Source organism: Acinonyx jubatus, chromosome B3, assembly GCF_027475565.1.
Source record: "Acinonyx jubatus isolate Ajub_Pintada_27869175 chromosome B3, VMU_Ajub_asm_v1.0, whole genome shotgun sequence".
NCBI classification, from domain to species: domain Eukaryota; kingdom Metazoa; phylum Chordata; class Mammalia; order Carnivora; family Felidae; genus Acinonyx; species Acinonyx jubatus.
Genome location: NC_069386.1, coordinates 3,102,107 through 3,120,837, shown reverse-complemented (window position 1 = coordinate 3,120,837; position 18,731 = coordinate 3,102,107). Strand labels below are relative to the sequence as shown.

At 45.1% G+C, this 18,731-nt stretch overlaps 1 protein-coding gene across 6 annotated transcripts in view; it reads left to right on the top strand.

The window, feature by feature from the left end:
- Nucleotides 1–18,731, top strand: part of ADAMTSL3 (ADAMTS like 3) — a 350,744-nt gene that overhangs the window by 208,293 nt on the left and 123,720 nt on the right. For all 6 annotated transcript variants that reach the window (XM_053223471.1, XM_053223476.1, XM_027068223.2 and 3 more), the window contains 6 exons: nt 2,219–2,330; nt 7,366–7,504; nt 8,593–8,643; nt 9,113–9,317; nt 14,319–14,466; nt 16,078–16,162. In XM_053223471.1, the coding sequence (XP_053079446.1) occupies nt 2,219–2,330; nt 7,366–7,504; nt 8,593–8,643; nt 9,113–9,317; nt 14,319–14,466; nt 16,078–16,162 (740 nt within the window). The remainder of the gene's footprint in view (nt 1–2,218; nt 2,331–7,365; nt 7,505–8,592; nt 8,644–9,112; nt 9,318–14,318; nt 14,467–16,077; nt 16,163–18,731) is intronic.

Below are 18,731 nucleotides of genomic sequence, written 5' to 3'. Positions count from 1 at the left end.
TTAAGTTTCTATCTGGTGATGCCACTATTTGGATATTCTGTAATTCCATTTATAGCGTATTCCACCTTTTCTGTTGGTTGTTAAATCTTATTTTTTGTGTGTGCCTGGTTATTTTTAAGTTTTTCTGTATATAGTGAGTGAAAGATTATAGATACGAACTGAGACTGGATTAATTTCTGCTTCTGGAAGACAGGTTAGCAGCCAGGTACCTTCAGCCAACAAGCGATTGAAATAATTGGGACCTGGCGTTCATTCCCTTTGAAAAGTGGCCTACTTCCAGTTCATGCTTCTTGCTAGGATAGAGCTTTCTGGGGCTCCCAGTTGGGCACGTGGGGCATTTACTGGTAACCCCCTCGGCTTGGTGGGCCTCGAGCTCCAGTGTTTGTTCTCAGACTCATGAGTCTGACGACAGCTCTGCTCAGCTTCTCAGCCACTCAGTCACCACTTGCACGATGGAAAATGCCGGGAGCAGAAATGTGGTGCCAGAGGTGGTGCCAATGTCACGCTCGCCTCTCTGGGCTTCCTTTGTGTCTGGGGTCTTGTCCCTGCAAACGCTCACTGGCGTGGTCGTTCTCTGATGCCTTCAGATACATCAGAAATACATTTTAGGCGGAGCTCTCACTCTCTCTGGCAGGATTCATCAGAGACCAGCCATTCTTCCACAGCCAGAGCACAACCCTTTTGAAGTGTTTCGTGCCTCTGTGACGCTGTGCATCCTGCCCTCCCGCCCCCCACCTCTCCTCCTCCCCACCTCTCCTCCCCCCCACCTCTCCTCCCCCCCACCTCTCCTCCCTGACAGCGTCTAGAGTGCTAGAGTGCTAGAGTGTTTTACCGTTTTATGATCAAATACATCCAAATATTATCTTTTAGTCAACTCTTACTTATGTTTATGAATCAGCTTTACTGACTGATTTCATCATTACTGCTTCTTGCATCTACTCCCTCCTGCTTTTATATTCGCTCTTGTTCAATACCTTTTCATAGTTTTTTCCTTTTTTTTTTTCCAGTGAGGGTCTCAAGTGGTACCGTTTCAGTCGTTCTGTGTCTGAAGATATCTCTGTTTCCCTGGTTCTGATAGATAATTTGATCATCGCTTGCTCATAGATTGACCATTGATCTTTGACTGTTGATTGATAGTTTAGTTACAAAATTCTAGACAAAAAGTTATCGTTGCTCGGCACTTTGAAGGTGTGATTTTGCTTTCTTGCATCCGGTATTGCCTATGAGAAATCGGACGCCAGTGTGATTCTCACTGTTTCATAGCTAATGATTTTTTTTTTTCCTTTCTGACAACTTTTAAGATTTTTCTTTATCCCGGTTGTTGTACTTTTTAAAAATGTCTGCCCAGAACATTTTTAAACTGAGTACACCTGTCTTTCTCAAGGTCTAGGAAATTCTCAGCAATTATATCATCCAATATTGGCTTTTCATTATGTCCTCTCTTGGGTCCCCCACTTGAAGTCCCTATGGGCTTTGGCATTTCTGGACGGATCCTGCGTGAACTCTATTTCTTTGTCTCCTCTCCTTGCATTCTGGGAGTTTCCCTTGGTTCACTCATTTGTTCAGTCAGGAGGGCAGAAAAGAAAAAAGTAGGAGGAGAACGTGCTCATTGAGTGTCATCCCTCAGCAGTATCTTCCCTCTTCCGTCCGCTGGCTCATGCACAGTGGTACCCCTTCTCTTTAGTTAGATGCTGGAACGCTCGAGTATGAACACCACATATTTGTGTCCATTTGCGTTTCTCCAGTTGTACTTTCCAGAAGACCTTTTCGGAGGGATTTGCGTAAAGATGAAAGTGTAAGAATTATTGCAACTGTAAGAACTCCAGGCATGTGGCATGGTGCAAACAAACCCAGACTGTCTCAGCCCCTGCTCTCATGGAAATTAAACTCAGATGTATCAGGTAGAAAAAAAAAACAGAAGTTACGCGAACAAATAAAAAAAGGCCACCTACACGTTTGAGAACTCCCTTCCAGGCATGGAGTTGTCTGGAAAAATGACTCTGGTTGAAGGTCTTCTGAGTCCCCCTCTGTGGCAACCCCGAATGAAGTGTTATCACATGTTAGAATTTTTGGAAACTTCATGTGCCGGAGTTGGTTGTGAAAGATCTGAAGATCTGGGATTGCATACCTCAGTGAAGTACATTGATCTCCTTTGGAAAGCCGTGGGAAGTGTTAGACCGTTGCATGTAGATGTGTCACCATGGTTCTCTGTGTCCAGACCAGGTACACGGTGGCCAAGGACAGTGTGGCCCAATTCTTCTTCTATCAGCCGATCAGTCATCAGTGGAGACAAACCGACTTCTTCCCCTGCACTGTGACATGTGGAGGAGGTGAGGCACAGACTTCGTTCCTGAATGTTCCGAGCTCAGAGTTAGAAATGACGTACCTGTGTGTTTTTTTGAAGCTGACTGTAACATTGGTGTGGTGACGGGTGATGAGTGATCACGCGGCATCCTGCCCAGCAGCCTGGACCGCAGTGGTGTGAACGGATGTGTGTTTGCCTTTATTCTTGGAGACAGGTGCAACAGTCTAGACAGACTTCTAGCAAAAAGCTGGAGACCTGTTTATGTGTGTCCTTGCATTTCTTGTCTTAAGTGTCTGTAAAGCATGCATTATTTTTAATTTTCCACGGAAAACCTGAAAAACAGACCAAGCAGCTTGGTGAAGGGGTCGCGTTGGTTCTAACATTTAGATTTCCACCCCGTCCTCCCTCAAGGTAGGTGCCTTAGCGTAAATTACCAAAAGGAGAAAGGGTAGCCGCTGAGTGGTAAGGGGAAACTCCTGCCCGCTGCTCGCTTAGTTCAAGGATTTCACAGACAGTGAAGGAAGGTTCTGGGCTCCACACCCGTGCTACACGTATTTACAGGCTCAGGTGGCGGGAAATCGGCTGTTTAATATGGAGAAAGCGTCTGCCTGGAGGAAAGGAGGCCGCCAGAGCCTCCATTGTAAGTCCCTTTTAATAAACTGAACTTTAAAATTGAAGAATAAATGGTTCTGAGCTCGTGCCAACACATGAACCATGGTTCCTTGAATTGCTAGAGGGCCTTATGGGGATAACTTCCCCTAAAAGCACCAGGCAGCAGTGTTGGGCATTTCCATGTATCAAGCCACGTGGTGGGGTGTTCATCTTCACATTTTTTCTTGCAAACAACCTTAAGAAAGGCCCCTTTGCGTGGCTGTATTATGTGTGAGCAAACAGAAACGTATTAGAGGTAAAGGACGTACCCCCGTTTGCTCAGCTGGTGAACAGCTCCCTCTGAGCCCCCAGCTGAGTGTCCCCAGTCACTTCTGCCTTCCCTCCTTTAAACTCCAGGCTTCGGGTATCAGGGACGCCTTCGGGTTCCCGGGAATCTGTATCTCAGGACTCTCTCCTCTGGGATTTAGGCTCCCTGTGAAAACAGCAGGCAGGTGCTTTTGTGGGGAGCACTTAGCCCAGACCCCAGAAGGAGCTTGTGTTGCCGAGAAGGAAAGAGAAACGGTCTAGGGGTTGAATGGGGCTCTGGAAACCAGCTAGAAAGTTAGTCTTCCCAGTTACTTCTTCCTAGACGTGGCTTGGGCAGTAGACCACTAGATTATGATTCTACAGCCGTGGTTCTCAAAGTGGGGTCCCCGGGCCAACAGCATCAGCATCACGTGGGAACTTGGTGGAAATGCAGATTCTTGGGCCCCACCCTGGACCTACTGAATGAGAAACTCTGGGAATGGGGCCCATTAATCCTTTTCAACAGTCCCCCCCAGGAAATTAGGGTACACATTCAAATTTAAGAATCTTTGGATATCAGGTGTAGCCATATTAATTACTGCTTTTGCCATATCTGTGTTACCCCTGCACTATTATTTACTTAAGGTTTTTTCTTTAAATGGATGTTTTAAGAAATTTAAATGGAGGCATCTGGGTGGCTCAGCTGGTTAAGTGCCCAACTTCAGCTCACGTCGTGTTCTAATGGTTTGTGGGTTCGAGCCCCACGTTGGGCTTTGCACTGACAGTGTGGAGCCTGCTTGGGCTCTCTCTCTTTCCTCTCTCTCTGCCCCTCCCCCTCTTGCTCTTTCCCAAAATAAATAAAAAATAAATAAACTTTAAAAATGTTTAAATAAACATATTCACAAAAACAATTTAATTTTACCTCGAGGAGGCAAACTGATCTCCTGCCGTAAATAGAACACGATCACAAAAGTAAATACGACTTAAACACAATGCTGGAGATCATCTTTAAGTCCCTGCCAGCGCTAACATTCTCTCGGTTTTTGTCGATTCCACCGAAAGTGAAAATGTATTTTGCTGAACATTACAAGCATTGTTCCGAGGCAGAAACTCCTTCAGAGCTTTGAGTCACCGACCTTGCGTCAGTGACCGCCAAGGAAACTCTTAAAACACATTTGATCTCGTTGAAAGCTGATTGAGGGAAAACAGTGTTGGGAGTTGAGACCGTGATCTGCATAAATTCAGTGAGTCTCTCCAAACCCGGGCCTCAGACTCATTTTGGCCAAACTCGTTCTCCAAAAATGGCATGACGACATTTCCATCAAGAGGCAGGGTGGCCACAGAGCTGAAGTTCAGGGACTTGGACTCACTTCTTGGCTTTGCCACTGCTTAGCTCTGTGCCATCTTTGAAGCTCAGTCTGCTCATCCATAAAACAGGATGATGCCCCTTGCAGCACTGTCGGGGAACAAAATGAGAGGACACAGGTCAAGGAGCCTAATATAGTGTCTGGCAGTTAGTGGGTACTCAGGAAATACCTGTTATGTCCGATTCTAAAGAAACCTGAATTTTGTTAAAAATTCAGCATAATCTCCAGGGTTGTGGCCGCCCCCCCTCCTGGCATTCTCCGGTGGTGAGTTATGAGATACATACATGACTCAATGCTCTCAGGGTGAGTGGGACATACCCACAGATTCCCTGCCTGCATGTTTTATATCCAGAAGCAGAATCCCACCACCTTTGAGTCAAGTAGACCATGGTTCCAGAGATGACCATCTCCCATGGACCCCCAAATAAAAGCAAAGAGCGGGCAGCGGTGGGGGGGGGGTTATTCTTACTCAGCAAGTGGACAAAGATCTCTTTCTTTCTAATGTCTCCCCTCTCCCACCTGATCACTCAGAGAGACATTCCCATTCAGGCACATGAGAAAAAAGAGGAGCTTTTTCACTCTGGGAGGGACATTGGGAATGGGACTCGGCTTAGTCAGTTGGTTAAATTCTTGGGAGGGAAACAGATGTGCCTCATACTCAGGTGCAGAAGGAAAGACAGCCCTGCTGGAGCCATAAATGGGAGCACCTGGCAGGGAAACTGTCCGCCAGAGACAGCAGTGGCTGTAAGAACAGAAGGGAAACTTTAGGCTGCTCTTGGGGTTCCCTCTACGGCCTGCCATTTTCTGCACACAGGCAGAATTTCAATACATTGGTTCATAACGTAGGAAGGCAACCTGCCTTATTTCCTTCGCTTTCAGTTATCTCTGTACCTCCCTCAAATTAAATTAATTGTCTCTCCTTAAATTGTATGCTTTTTGTCTCCTAGAAGTATGTTTCCATTTAGAACAGAGGTGTTCCTTTGCTTCGAGGAGGTATAGTCTCGTTCTGTACTTGTTTTGGAGGAAATAAACACAACACGCATAAAACCCACAAGGAAAGCATTACCAGAGTTTAATTGCATTACTAATCAAGTCACCATGATTTGTGTAAATGCCATTTCTGAGCTGTTGGGTCATCAGGCAGGTCAGTTCTCTGCTCCCTAAGGTCCCGGGATGCTGGGCTTTTCTGGCTTGCCTGTAATCATCTACGCGGGACTCTGAAGATCAGTCTGGAGAAAGTACTGGATTGATTGCCCCTGCCATCTGATATTGTAGACTTTCTGGCAGATACTGGCACCCGAGTAGCATTTTATTGACTCCATTTGGATTTTCGTTCTTGCGGTTTCAACCTTGCTTTTCATAACGCATACCAGTCTGTCCCTTCCCCACGCCGTGTAAGTCCAAGCCATGGCTTGCGGAATGCTGTCTAGTGGTTTATAAAATCAGATTCCTCTCGGCAATCAGGCCCTTAAATGTATTTTTAGACCTTTAGACCAACTGGCTGAGGCTGAGAGCTTAGCTTTGAGCCTTTTTTTTTTTTTCCTGAAGAGCTCATTCTGCTTTTGAAAAATTGCCTTTTTTTTTTTTTTCCTTTTAAACTTAGCATGACACTTATGTAGTGACAGGAAGCCTGGGATCAGATCTTCCAGGAAGTAGAAGCATCATTTTGTGAGTTGTTTTTTAAATCTACAGCACTCATCCATTTGGAACGCTCACTTTCCTCAGAGACTGTGCAATTTGAAATTCACAGAATCAAGAGTGAGTTTTCATTCCTTCTGCTCTGAAGGATTTTGAGGCAGGGGGCGGTGTAGGGGATGGGCTTTGTTCCTCCCAGTATGGACAGTGCTTACTTCCCCAGTTAGAGAAGTTCGTTGGCATCCGAGGTGTCCCAGGTGCCCCCGGACAGCAAACAAGTAAAACGCAGTGTCCCCAAGCAACAGGATATTGTGTGGTGGAAGGAGGCACCGGCCGGGGCATGTGGGTGGCTCTTAACAGTGTCGTGCTGAGTGAGAAAAGCAGACAATAGAACAAGATTTAAAGTACCTATCTAGTTACAACAGGTACACACAAGCAACATTGCATAAGGCACATGCGGATTTGAGAACATGTAAACAAGAAATAGGGGTCTCTGGGGGAGTCAGGATGGGAATAGTAAAAACAGAATATGGGGAAACAGGGGGCCCGTGGCGCAGGGCTGTGGGGACATTCGGGAGACCGGCCAGCAAGTGACCTTCCGCCCCGAGGTCTGAGCATTCCGTAAAGGAGTCCCTTGCCACTTTCTCGTTAAAAGTGCTAAGCAGGACATCTGGGTGGTGCAGTTGGTTAAGCATCTGACTCTTGATCTCAGCTCAGGTCATGATCTCACAGTTTGTGAGTTCAAGTCCCACATCGGGCTCTGCACTGATGTTGCAGAGACTGCTTGGGATTATGTCTCTTCTTCTCTCTGACCCTCCCCCTGCTTGTGCGTGCTCGCTGTCTCTCTCTCTCTCTCTCTCTCTCTCTCTCTCTCTCGGCCACACATCTTCATCATCTTAGAAGAACCTGAAGATCATTAGAGCACACAAACCAACCCATTTCCTGGACTGAGCCACCCAATGTTTCTGCCTCAGTTGGACCATGTAAGGACCCGGGCACTGCTGTGTGCTAGAAGCTCCCAGCGTTTCCCCTGCATAGTCAGGGATGAGAACCACGGAGTTAAGTTTCTTCTGGGGGAGGAAGAGTCTGTGCCAAGGGGTCACTGCTGTGGGAAAACGACACAGTGCGATATTCACAGGTGCCTTTTCTTTTTCCCATTAGGCTATCAGCTCAACTCGGCCGAATGTGTGGATATCCGCTTGAAGAGGGTAGTTCCTGACCATTACTGCCATTACTACCCCGAAAATGTGAAACCCAAGCCCAAACTAAAGGAGTGCAGCATGGACCCTTGCCCTTCGAGGTCTGCGTCATTGCCCTTAGTGTTTACTCTAAAAAGAAATCAGCCAACCGCCACCAAGACCAGTCCATCTTTGCAGAGTGACATTTGCACTGTGCGACCTTGAACACACGCAGGTGGTAGCTACCCGCGTTCGTAGCCCCGCTCAGCGGGGACAAGGCTCGCCAGCGCACACAGCCCTGCACCCTCCTGTCTGGCTGTGCATGCATGTGCCCTGATATTCACCCCTCTGTAAGGACCCTCAGTGAGCATCTACACACACAACAGGGAAGCTCTCTCCATCCAAGTACGATGTCTTGTCCATCTGCCAGTCATAAAGATCTTGAACTCACCGTTTTCACTTTTAAACTGGGTCACCCGTTGCCCCGTGCTGACTTTCGAAGCGTTTGCATTAAGTTCAGTATAAATAATGCATTGCTCAAGCAAGTAAGAAGTTTCAATGCCAAGGCAGAAGAGCGATGCATAAACTATCCCGTTGCATAATTTAGTACCTGCTGACTTGGACTGCCTGGGGAAGTTTCCTGGCTTTCCTACAGTATCTTAAAATAACAGCCACAATATCAAGTCCTAGAATCCCCCAGACAGCTGCCAGCTGGCTGAGGCAGAAGTGTGCAAATGGAAAAGGAAGCATTCTCAGTGGATTTCATTTCCTGTCACTGAACTACCCGTTTCCTGGAATCCCAGGTGAACATAATTATGAATAGAGACCTTTTCAAAGGACAGCTTCTATGAAACAAAATGTCTTTCTAAAGAGTCTACTAAGATGATAAAATGTTAATATCATCAACATACCAAAATAACCTTCTTAGATGCTGAAAAGTAGGTTTATCTGAATGAAGAGACACTCTTCCCTTTGATTAATTCATACCACTGGTTTCTGTAGTTCCGTGTAACTGGAGATGGCGTGTGCCCCGGATGTTCCCGAAAACCAAAAAAGATGGTGGGAAGTTTTGGGGAAGGGTTCACAGCACTTGCCATGTTTCGTCTTCAGTCTGAAAGGGCTCTGTCTTTTGGGATGTCAGATCTGTATGGGTTAAATTAGCATGTCGATTGATTTGGAAATGACACTGTCACCATGATTTCATTTGTAGCGACGGATTCAAAGAGATCATGCCCTACGACCACTTCCAACCTCTCCCTCGGTGAGTTCTGTGTTTCTGTTTTCCACTCCGTACTTTGCTCTAAGTAGTTTGCAAGGAACTGTAGTATCTGCAGCAACAGCCCCAAACAGAAGAGGGACAGACACTAGATCCTTTTCGGGGAGCTACGGGAAAACAGACTTCAACTCCATAAGGAAGATGTGTCACAGAATCGGATGGGATACACTGCCTCAAACGGCCACGACTCCCGTCACTGGGGATGTCCGGCCATTAGAGAGGGAGCTCAGGCCTTGCAGTTGGTCCGAGATTTGAGTCCCCCTTTGATACCTGGATGACGAGTTTCCGACTTGGAGATTCTCCGGTTCTCTAGTAATATCGTCCTTTAGTACTGACGGTCTAGAGACAGCTCAAGGAATGCTTCTGGCAGTGCTCTTCGCTGTCGCGTTTGCAAGCTTGAAGCAGGCAAGCCAACGGCAAACAAATAATGTGGTTTTATTTGTTCGCTTTTGAGCTGGGAACATAACCCTTGGACTGCGTGCTCGGTGTCCTGCGGGGGCGGGATTCAGAGGCGGAGCTTCGTGTGTGTGGAGGAGTCCATGCACGGAGAGATACTGCAGGTGGAGGAGTGGAAGTGCATGTACGCGCCCAAACCCAAGGTCATGCAGACCTGCAACCTGTTCGACTGCCCCAAGTGGATTGCCATGGAGTGGTCTCAGGTAAGATTCCAGACCGGACACTTTGCTTTTCATTTTTATCTTCTTTTATTCGCTTAATTTATTGAGATACAGTTTTTGTTTTTGTTTTAAGCAGTCTCCCTGCCCGGCGCAGAGCCCAGTGCAGGGCTTGAACTCACGACCCTGAGATCAAGACCTGAGGCGAAATCAAGGGTCTGACTCGTAACCGACTAAGCCACCCAGGCACCCTAAGGACAGGACACTTTCATTGAAACCTCAGATTTGAACGAACATTGACTAGGGGCTACCGATCCTTTTGTCACATACCCCCTGAAAGGTGCTCTCAAAATTAAATACCCCGTCACCTCTATTTAGGTTGACATCTAAAAGTCTTGATTGTACGTTTGAGGAAGAAGTATCAAAGAGTGTCATTTCTAACATGGGAATGCTGACATTTTAAAATAAAACTGTTGCAGCATTTAAAGAAAAAAATGTGTTCAGCAGAATGTAAATGCCATGACGATTTCTATCTTTGCCATCTTTCCCTTAAAAAGCACACAGAGAGGTCCTTCTTGAACAGTTTGTGGATAGTTTGCATTTTTCCCCCTTGAGCTCACGTTCTGAATCCACTCTCCCCACAGAAATTTATCCCAGCATACTGTACCTTTGTGCCGTAGTCTTTTATTGATTACACTATTCTACTTTTTCCCGAGAATATATGTATAGTAATTGAAATCGTTATATTTTATTTGAAATTAATTTATTTCAATTTCCTGTGGCCATAGGCTCTAAGTATTAGGAATGTTCCCCCTCCCCTGGATTGTTATTATCACAACAATATAAATATATTTCAAATTGGTAAACACTTATTACACATAAAAAGCAAATTTTTTAAATATAAAATTTATTGTCAAATTAGTTTCCGTACAACACCCAGTGCTGATCCCAACAGGTGCCTTCCTCAATGTCCATCACCCACCCTCCCCCCCCTCCCACCCTCCATCAACCCTCAGTTTATTCTCAGTCTTTAAGAGTCTCTTATGGTTTGGCTCCCTCCCTCTCTAACTTTTTTTTTCCTTCCCCTCCCCCATGGTCTTCTGTTAAGTTTCTCAAGATCCACATAAGAGTGAAAACATAAGGTATCTGTCCTTTTCTGTGTGACTTATTTCACTTAGCATAACACTCTCCAGTTCCATCCACGTTGCTACAAAAGGCCATATTTCATTCTTTCTCATTGCCACGTAGTTTTCCATTATGTATATAAACCACATCTTCTTTATCCATTTGTCAGTTGATGGACATTTAGGCTCTTTCCATCATTTGGCTATTGTTGAGAGTGCTGCTAGAAACACTGGGGTACGAGTGCCCCTTACGCATCAGCACTCCTGTATCCCTTGGGTAAATTCCTAGCAGGGCTATTGCTGGGTCGTAGGGTAGATCTATGTTTAATTTTTTGAGGAACCTCCACCCTGTTTTCCATAGTGGCTGCACCAGTTTGCATTCCCACCCACAGTGCAAGAGGGTTCCCATTTCTCCACATTCGTCTCCAGCCTCTATAGTCTCCTGATTTGTTCATTTTAGCCACTCTGACTGGTGTGAGGTGGTATCTCAGTGAGGTTTTGATTTGTATTTCCCTTATGAGGAGCGACATTGAGCATCTTTTCATGTGCCTGTTGGCCATCTGGATGTCTTCTTTAGAGAAGTGTATTTATGTCTTCTGCCCATTTCTTTACTGGATTATTTGTTTTTCGGGTGTGGAGTTTGGTGAGCTCTTCATAGATTTTGGATACTAGCCCTTTGTCCGACATGTCATTTGCAAACATCTTTTCCCATTCCGTTGGTTGCCTTTTAGTTTTGTTGATTGTTTCCTTTGCAGTGCAGAAGCTTTTTATCTTCATGAGGTCCCAGTAGTTCATTTTTGCTTTTAAGTCCCTTGCCTTTGGGGATGTGTCAAGTAAGAAATTGCTACGGCTAAGGTCAGAGAGGTCTTTTCCTGTTTTCTCCTCTAGGGTTTTGATGGTTTCCTGTCTCTTTCAGTTGGAATCAATCCAGAAAATGAGGGTGGGTGGCTTAAAAAATTGTCCATTCCCAGAATGGGTTCAGACCTGGGTTCCACAATAATTTTATTCTTAGTTTTTACTGCTGGTTTCTTGTTCTGTTTTGTTTTGCACGTGCTCACCAGGAAAACTTGTTCACATTAGTAAACAGAACTGAGGCGGATTTTCGTACAGCAAGGCCATTCCATTCTTGAACTCCTGACGTATGTGCCAAAAGTGATGCTGTGATCTATCATCAGAAATCAACATTTTTACCTCTATAACCTGCAGAGCTCATTTTCAGCTCTTAGAAGAGTCCCATCCATATGTTTTGTGTTGGCTTTAGAGCTTTCATACCACGACCCCACATCCTCATCAATATCGTGACTTTATCATCACTCACAGTATCAAAAGGGGGGTTGCTAACCAAATCATCTCATTTACCTTTCTCAGCTCTTAATACTTTTCATTTGTTTGCAAACATCAAATACATTCTCAGTAACAAGAATTCGTTATCATTAAGGATATATTCCTCCTCCAAAGAGGAGTTCTGGAAATTGTAAATACCGACAGCATTATTAGGGTTAGTGTCCAGCTTCCCGGGGGGGAAGGGGGTGCTATGTGAGAGGAGACAATACTCCTTTGGATTGACCAGTCCTGGTGTGGTTATACCTTATCATGCATCGTACTGTTTTCTTTCTCTTTGGGCAGAGTTCTTGTTTCTTTCTTGGCCGATACGCAACAGCCTCTGACAGTCACATATATTTCAAGTTGATAAATCTTGGGGTAGGGGAATCGATTTCCCAGAAATAGGGTCTAATCTCAAACCTCACTCAGTTCATTAGAATATTTGTTCATTGGCAAGAGGAAATCAGGTAGGTTTCCTGATAGCCTTTTTTTTTTTAACTCCCTATTTTTATTTTTTTTTTAATTTTTTTTTCAACGTTTTTTATTTATTTTTGGGACAGAGAGAGACAGAGCATGAACGGGGGAGGGGCAGAGAGAGAGGGAGACACAGAAACGGAAACAGGCTCCAGGCTCTGAGCCATCAGCCCAGAGCCCGACGCGGGGCTCGAACCCACGGACCGCGAGATCGTGACCTGGCTGAAGTCGGACCCTTAACCGACTGCGCCACCCAGGCGCCCCTTAACTCCCTATTTTTAAAAACTCCAGTAGAGTTAACATAGTGTTATATTAGTTTCAGTTGTATGGTGGTTCAGTGGTTCCACATCACGACGAAGTGCACTCTTACTCCCTTTTCCTTATTTCATCCATCCCCTCCCCCCACCGCCCCTCTGGTAACCGTCTGTTTGGTCTCTGATGATACCTTCCCTTTTTGGAGAAGTGAGTATGTTAAAAAAGGCCTTCCTGTCCTGTGAAACTTGTCTGTGACCGTGTAGGAAACATCTACAGACTTAAGAAAGAGTCCTTGAGCTCGATGTGTCAGTGGCAAAGTCATGGTTTTGGCAACGAGAGGCTCCAGGATGGATCCGCTATGCCTCTTGGGAACTGTGTGACCTTGAGCAAGGTCCTTTGGTGGTGGGCTATTTGCTCATCTGTCGAATGGGAATGAGGCTACTGACCTGAAGGTGCGTTGGGACATGAGTAAGATAACCCCCGCGGGCCGCACCTGTTCATAGTGGATGTCCTAGGACTTTCAGCCCCTCCCTCGGGTGGATCCCAGAATTGGGGAGGCCTGAAGTGTACACAGTTTGGACTTTGAAGAAGAAAGGATGCAAAATAAAAATATCAGGCACCTCAGTGAATTTTTACTTAGAATAAGCGAAGCAATTGCAAAATTTTAAAAAACTGACAATGACCCCCAACGTGAACTATGAACTTTAGTTAAAACAATACAGCAGCATTGGTTCCTCCGTTGTAATAATTGTACCACACTCACACAAGATGTCAGTAATAAGGGAGACTATGGGGGTGAGTGGGGGCAAAGCAGAACTCTGGACTGTCTGCTCAGTTTTTCTCTAAACATAAAATGGTCCTAAAAAATAAAGTCTATTAATTAAAAAAAAACACATACTTATACACATATGTACTCCCCAACATATGTACATAAATTGAAATGATATCCGAGACTTTCATGACAGGAAAATACTCCATTTGTCAGTAAGAGAACCTTCCAAATCATAAATAAATAATTCAAGGAAAAAAATACAGCACAAACCATGAAAATTCAGACAAAATAGCAAAATGTTTATTTAGAAAAGTTTTTTTAATCTATTTATTTTTGAGAGAGTGAGACAGCATGAGCCAGGTCGGGGGGGTGGGGTGTGGGTACAGAGAGAGGGAGACACAGAATCCGAAGCAGGCTCCAGGCTCCGAGCTGTCAGCACAGAGCCCGATGCGGGGCTCAAACCCACGAGCCGTGAGACCCTGACCTGAGCCAAAGTCGGAGACTTAACCGACTGAGCCACCCAGGTGCCTTGCAGAATGTTTTTATGAATTTTAACTGCTTGATATTTCTACAGTATTTTTCCTGAGCTTTGTGGCTGAATACTCTATGATGGCCTCTTCGTGTGATCGCAGTTTTGCAAGATCGATTTCTACAGACAGAATGGGAAGAAAATCCTTTAGTGTGACTGATCAGAATTTGATTTTTTAATTAATAGTTTAAAAAAGTTTCTTTTTCCCATGTTCTCAAGTTGTTTTGGATAATGTCATTACAAATGTAATCAAATTTGAGAAAACCTATATCAAGTCTCTTTCATATCGAACAGAAAATTTTCGGGTCATTTCAGTTTTTCTTGTGCTGTGGCCTCATCTGAAATACTTCTCAGGTTGAGAACTGGACGGAGACCTTGCAAAGGGAGGGGCCCTGAAACATAAGAATCAGAGAAAACCAGCTTCTATCCCCTTCTTTACATACTGTTTGTCTAATGGTCTTTTGTGTTCAATACGTAGATCAGGGGCTCTCCTTGGCTTGAGTCATTAATGCCTTTGTGGATCTCCTCGTGGACAAGAGTTTCACTGGCTTCTCGTTTCTTCTTTGAAGTGCACGGTGACTTGTGGCCGAGGGTTACGTTACCGCGTTGTTCTGTGTATCAACCACCGCGGGCAGCACGTTGGTGGCTGCAACCCACAGCTGAAGTTACACATCAAAGAAGAATGTATCATCCCCATCCCGTGCTACAAACCGAAAGGTAAGTTTGTCGTGCGTGTTAAAGTTAAATCAAGTGGTGTTTTCCAGCTCTCATTCGAATATCGCAGGATTTACATTTCAACTTAACCGTCTTAGGAAAACTGTCTTACCGACAGATGGCAGTTAGACTGTCCACCAGGTAAAGAAGCTGGACCCACTTGATAAATTGATCTGGGGCGGGGGGGGAAGCTGAGTGCTTATCGACTCAGTACGTTTAGAGTGGCTCCTATCTGTCTGGGCTTACACCAACATTACTCGCTGGACACGGAATAATCTGATGGAATCCCTGCTTTGGAGAAAAAGAAGGAGGATGAGGAGAAAGAGAAAGGGGAAAAGAAAAGGAGAAGGATAAAGAGAAAGAGGAGGAGGAAATTTCCCCCAGGGTTCTCATTCTTTGTTCCCCCGCAGTATTTTGTACATACCTTACCCTGGAGTGTATGTCTCTTGAGGGAGGGACAACATCATCTTTATCACGTGTCCTGGTGCCTACCTACCGTGGAGTAGATGAAGACTTTTGGCTCCCAATGCAGATCTCTGGATGCTTTTTGAATTTCTTCTATTATTCCTATTTGTTCCCCAGGAATGAGCAGAAATGGGTAGCATCCACGGGCAGGAAGTCTTGGCATCATCTCTCGGATACACATTCCTTTCCATACATGGTTATTTCCATGTACTTGAGTGAGGTATTACCAACCCTTATGACAAGTATTTCCTTTCTGGAAATGGAAAAAGGATTATCCTCACTGGTTGGTCCCAAGAAGTCTTCCTTAGTCTTTTAGAAAGGATGGTACAATTCTTCTTCATTATTTCTGAGTTCATTATCCATACATAGAGCCTTATAGTCAACCGTTTCACAAATACTTATTTACTCTGTCCGCCCTTCAGAAAAGCCACGTGGTTGCCCCACGAGGTGCAAGTAGTGGCTGTCTAACGTCGTCGGTGAAGTCTTTCCTCCTGCCTTGTGCACTTGATAGTTCTTTCACAGCCACCGCCTCAGGGTCTGTGATTTCCCTGAAGCAGCACAAAATTTCCTTTCTCATTTCATAACCTAGTGTGTTCCTTTCTTCGTGTCTTGTGAGGCTTAAAAGCACAGAAAGGAGCACGCATCTTGCTCCCGTGTGATGGGTGTAGTCGGCAATCAGCTCCCGCGACGACTACACCAATAAAAGTTTGAGTAAAACCTCCTCCCAATTTTCTAAACATCTACGTTATTTGATTTTCTCCATTGATCTCTTTATTCTTGGGCAAGGGGGATTTGTGGCAAAAGAGAGCAAGCTGATACGGTTGAAGTAAGAGCTTTAATATGTAAACAACAGAGATTGGTATTGGTTTATAGAAGGCATTTTTTTTATATAAGAGGCATTTGTATGCTTACGTGGAGAACATCTTCAACTGTGCTATGGGATCATCTGGTTGCACTGGGATAATGTGTTAATGAAAACAATACACGACAGAAATGTTTGGTTCACTCCAGAAGCCGCTTCAGGTCCTGTGATAAAAGACTCCACTTTGCATTCGAAAAGCGTGACTGCTTTATTGATGAAACCTTTCGCAAATAACGATCATGTATCCAGCTGCTTTAAGCTTGTTGTTTGTGTTCCCTTTTTCTTAGAAAAAAGCCCAGTGGAAGCTAAATTACCGTGGCTGAAACAAGCCCAGGAACTAGAAGAGCCCAGAAGAGCAACCGAAGAACCATCGTGAGTACAGGGCCTTTTATGGGTGTAATCAGGGCATAGCCAGTTAACATGATCTATGTAATTTTTGTACTTATTGGAATACAATGATACATTTCAAATCCAAATGACCTGAATTTTCAGACTCTAGAGAGCTCGAGCTGGCTGGAAGTCTTCTTTATTTCACAATTCAGCAGTTCTACTTTGGCATTATCTGTGAGAAGCACATAAAAGACCAGTGTGTGTTAACTCAAAGCAGACCCAGTGGTCTGTTACAATTAAGAGATTGGGGGTAATTCCTAGATCTAGATTAACACGTATGATTTGACCAAGGACCATGACAACCTTGTACAGATCAATCAGTCATTCCATGGTTAAGTCATGGCCAACCTCTATAAAACCAATTTACTTGAAATGTATCAGGGTGGCCCACGTGATTATAAGCAGAAATCCTGGAGCCGCTGTGGGAAGGAGCAGTGGAACGAATATGGCACTCTGCATCTTGGAGCCTAGAACCGCCACTTTGAACTGTGTGACCATAGACAAGTCTTTAATTTTTCTGCGTCTCATTCTCCTTACCTATGAAAGGAGCAGGCTGAACTCGATCTCTCCAGGGTCCATTCCTACTTAAAAATCTAATGACTTCTATCCACATGTGATTTGGCAAGTCTGGGGTGGAATGGTGTCAGTGGAAATGGAGAATTAGGAGTAAACCAGAGACACCTTCCGGAAGCCGAGGGTACGGACCTAAAGAGAGCAAGGAATCAAAGGCACCCTGAGATTTTTCGTCCAGGAGTCTAGAAGAGCAGCAGGACCAATGACAGACTCAAGTAATTGGACAGGACAGCTGAGTCCCTGTCGCATACGTGAAGTCTGTGGCGCTGACAGCCTGTTTACCAAGGGGGCAATCCCTAGAGTGTTCTAGGAAAAGGGATCTCAATATGGCTGGTCTCCAGCTCAGAGCAGGTCTTTCTTTCTCAGCACCTTCAGCAACAGACAGAGCTCCCTGCATTGAGAGACAGCTCATCCTTCTGTTGAACCTCAGGAGTTATAGGCAAGATTTTTTTGCCCCTGTTGAGCTAAATATACCTCCTTCAAATTTCGGATTTCTGAAACAGGAACACAACCCACAAAAACCCACATCTATGCCCCATCCCACGTGACGGGTTTTCACAAATTTGACGAAAGCTGGATCACAAGAGTGCAGCCTTTCCCGGGCTCATCACTCTTAGCGTTTTCCAGTGGTTTTCATGTGTTGTTTTGAGATCCCTTACCAACCTCATTGCTGTTTTCAGAACATGCTCATTTATCAATGTCCTTTCCAACTGGGGACCAGCCCAGTGAGCCCCTGAGGAATGTGGATTACTTCTCTACGAGAAGGCACCATGCCTCTAGCAATGCGGGCCAAGAGAACTGGCACATCCCACGTAGGTCGTGCGCAGAAAGAACCTTTCCACGTGGACTACTGTCGGGCCTGGAAGTGAACCCAGTGGTTTCTTCTGAATGACCCCAGAGTAACTAACTGAAGAGAGAGGGGTTCTGGGCTCATGACTGAAGCTTGGTGATCTAGAGGAAGGGGGGGGGGTCACAAGAAGTGGGTAACGCAGGAGAAGGAGTAATGAGAAGAGGAAGGAGGGGACACAAGGAAGGACCACAGTTGTAAAGACCAAGGCAGTATAGGGTTTAAGGAGAGTTGCAGATCTCATAGAAAGCCAAGGAGAACCTATGTGGACTGAGGAAATACTATTTAGATGGACAAGAGTCTTTTCCAGTTAATGTTAGGGTAGGATCACTGAAAGGGTAGAGAAGTAATCATTGTAGAGATTTAAGAAACGGATTCCCAGTCAGAAGGAAGTGGATATTTGACGACTGAAGAACGAGTAAAGATTGGCAGTCAAGTTGATGGAAAGAAGTCGTTATATGTATGTTTGATTTTTAATTGTTTTTATTTGAAGCTAGGATGACCTTAAATATATTAACAAGGTAATAAGGATCATACGCCAGTCAGTTAACATGTCTGCACCTCCCAACTGTACAAGAAGGATATTGGGCTCAGCGTTACTGGAACCTTCTCCCCACTCCAATCTCCTGTGATTCTGTAAGCGAAGGAAAGAGAGAGATTTGAGACACTCAAAAGGGAGTGTGGTTGTCATGCCGGGAAGGCTATAGAGTTGTCAGACTGGGGTGACACATCCTACCAGGTTCTTCTGTCCCCAGAACACAACGAGATTATGATGGCTACTCCTGTGTATCCTCTCTTGGCTAATGGGATTGCTGTCCAGTTCCCCAAACCGCAAGCTTGGAGTCATTCTTGCCTGTCTCTCATTCTTCCCTTATATGTCGTTAACCACCGGCTGTGCCAGTCATATCCACCAAAATCTGTCTCCATTCCAGCTCCTTCCCTCCCACCATCCTCTCCAGGTCCTGAACTCACCCTTCCAACAGCCTCCCGATTTGCTTCCCCCTCATTCCCTTCGAACCTACCCATTCCACAGCTCTTGGACTAGACCAGCCAAGGCACAAATCTGATTCTTTCCTTCCAATGTTGCGAATACCCCAGAGGTTCCCCATCACCCAAATATTTACACTCATT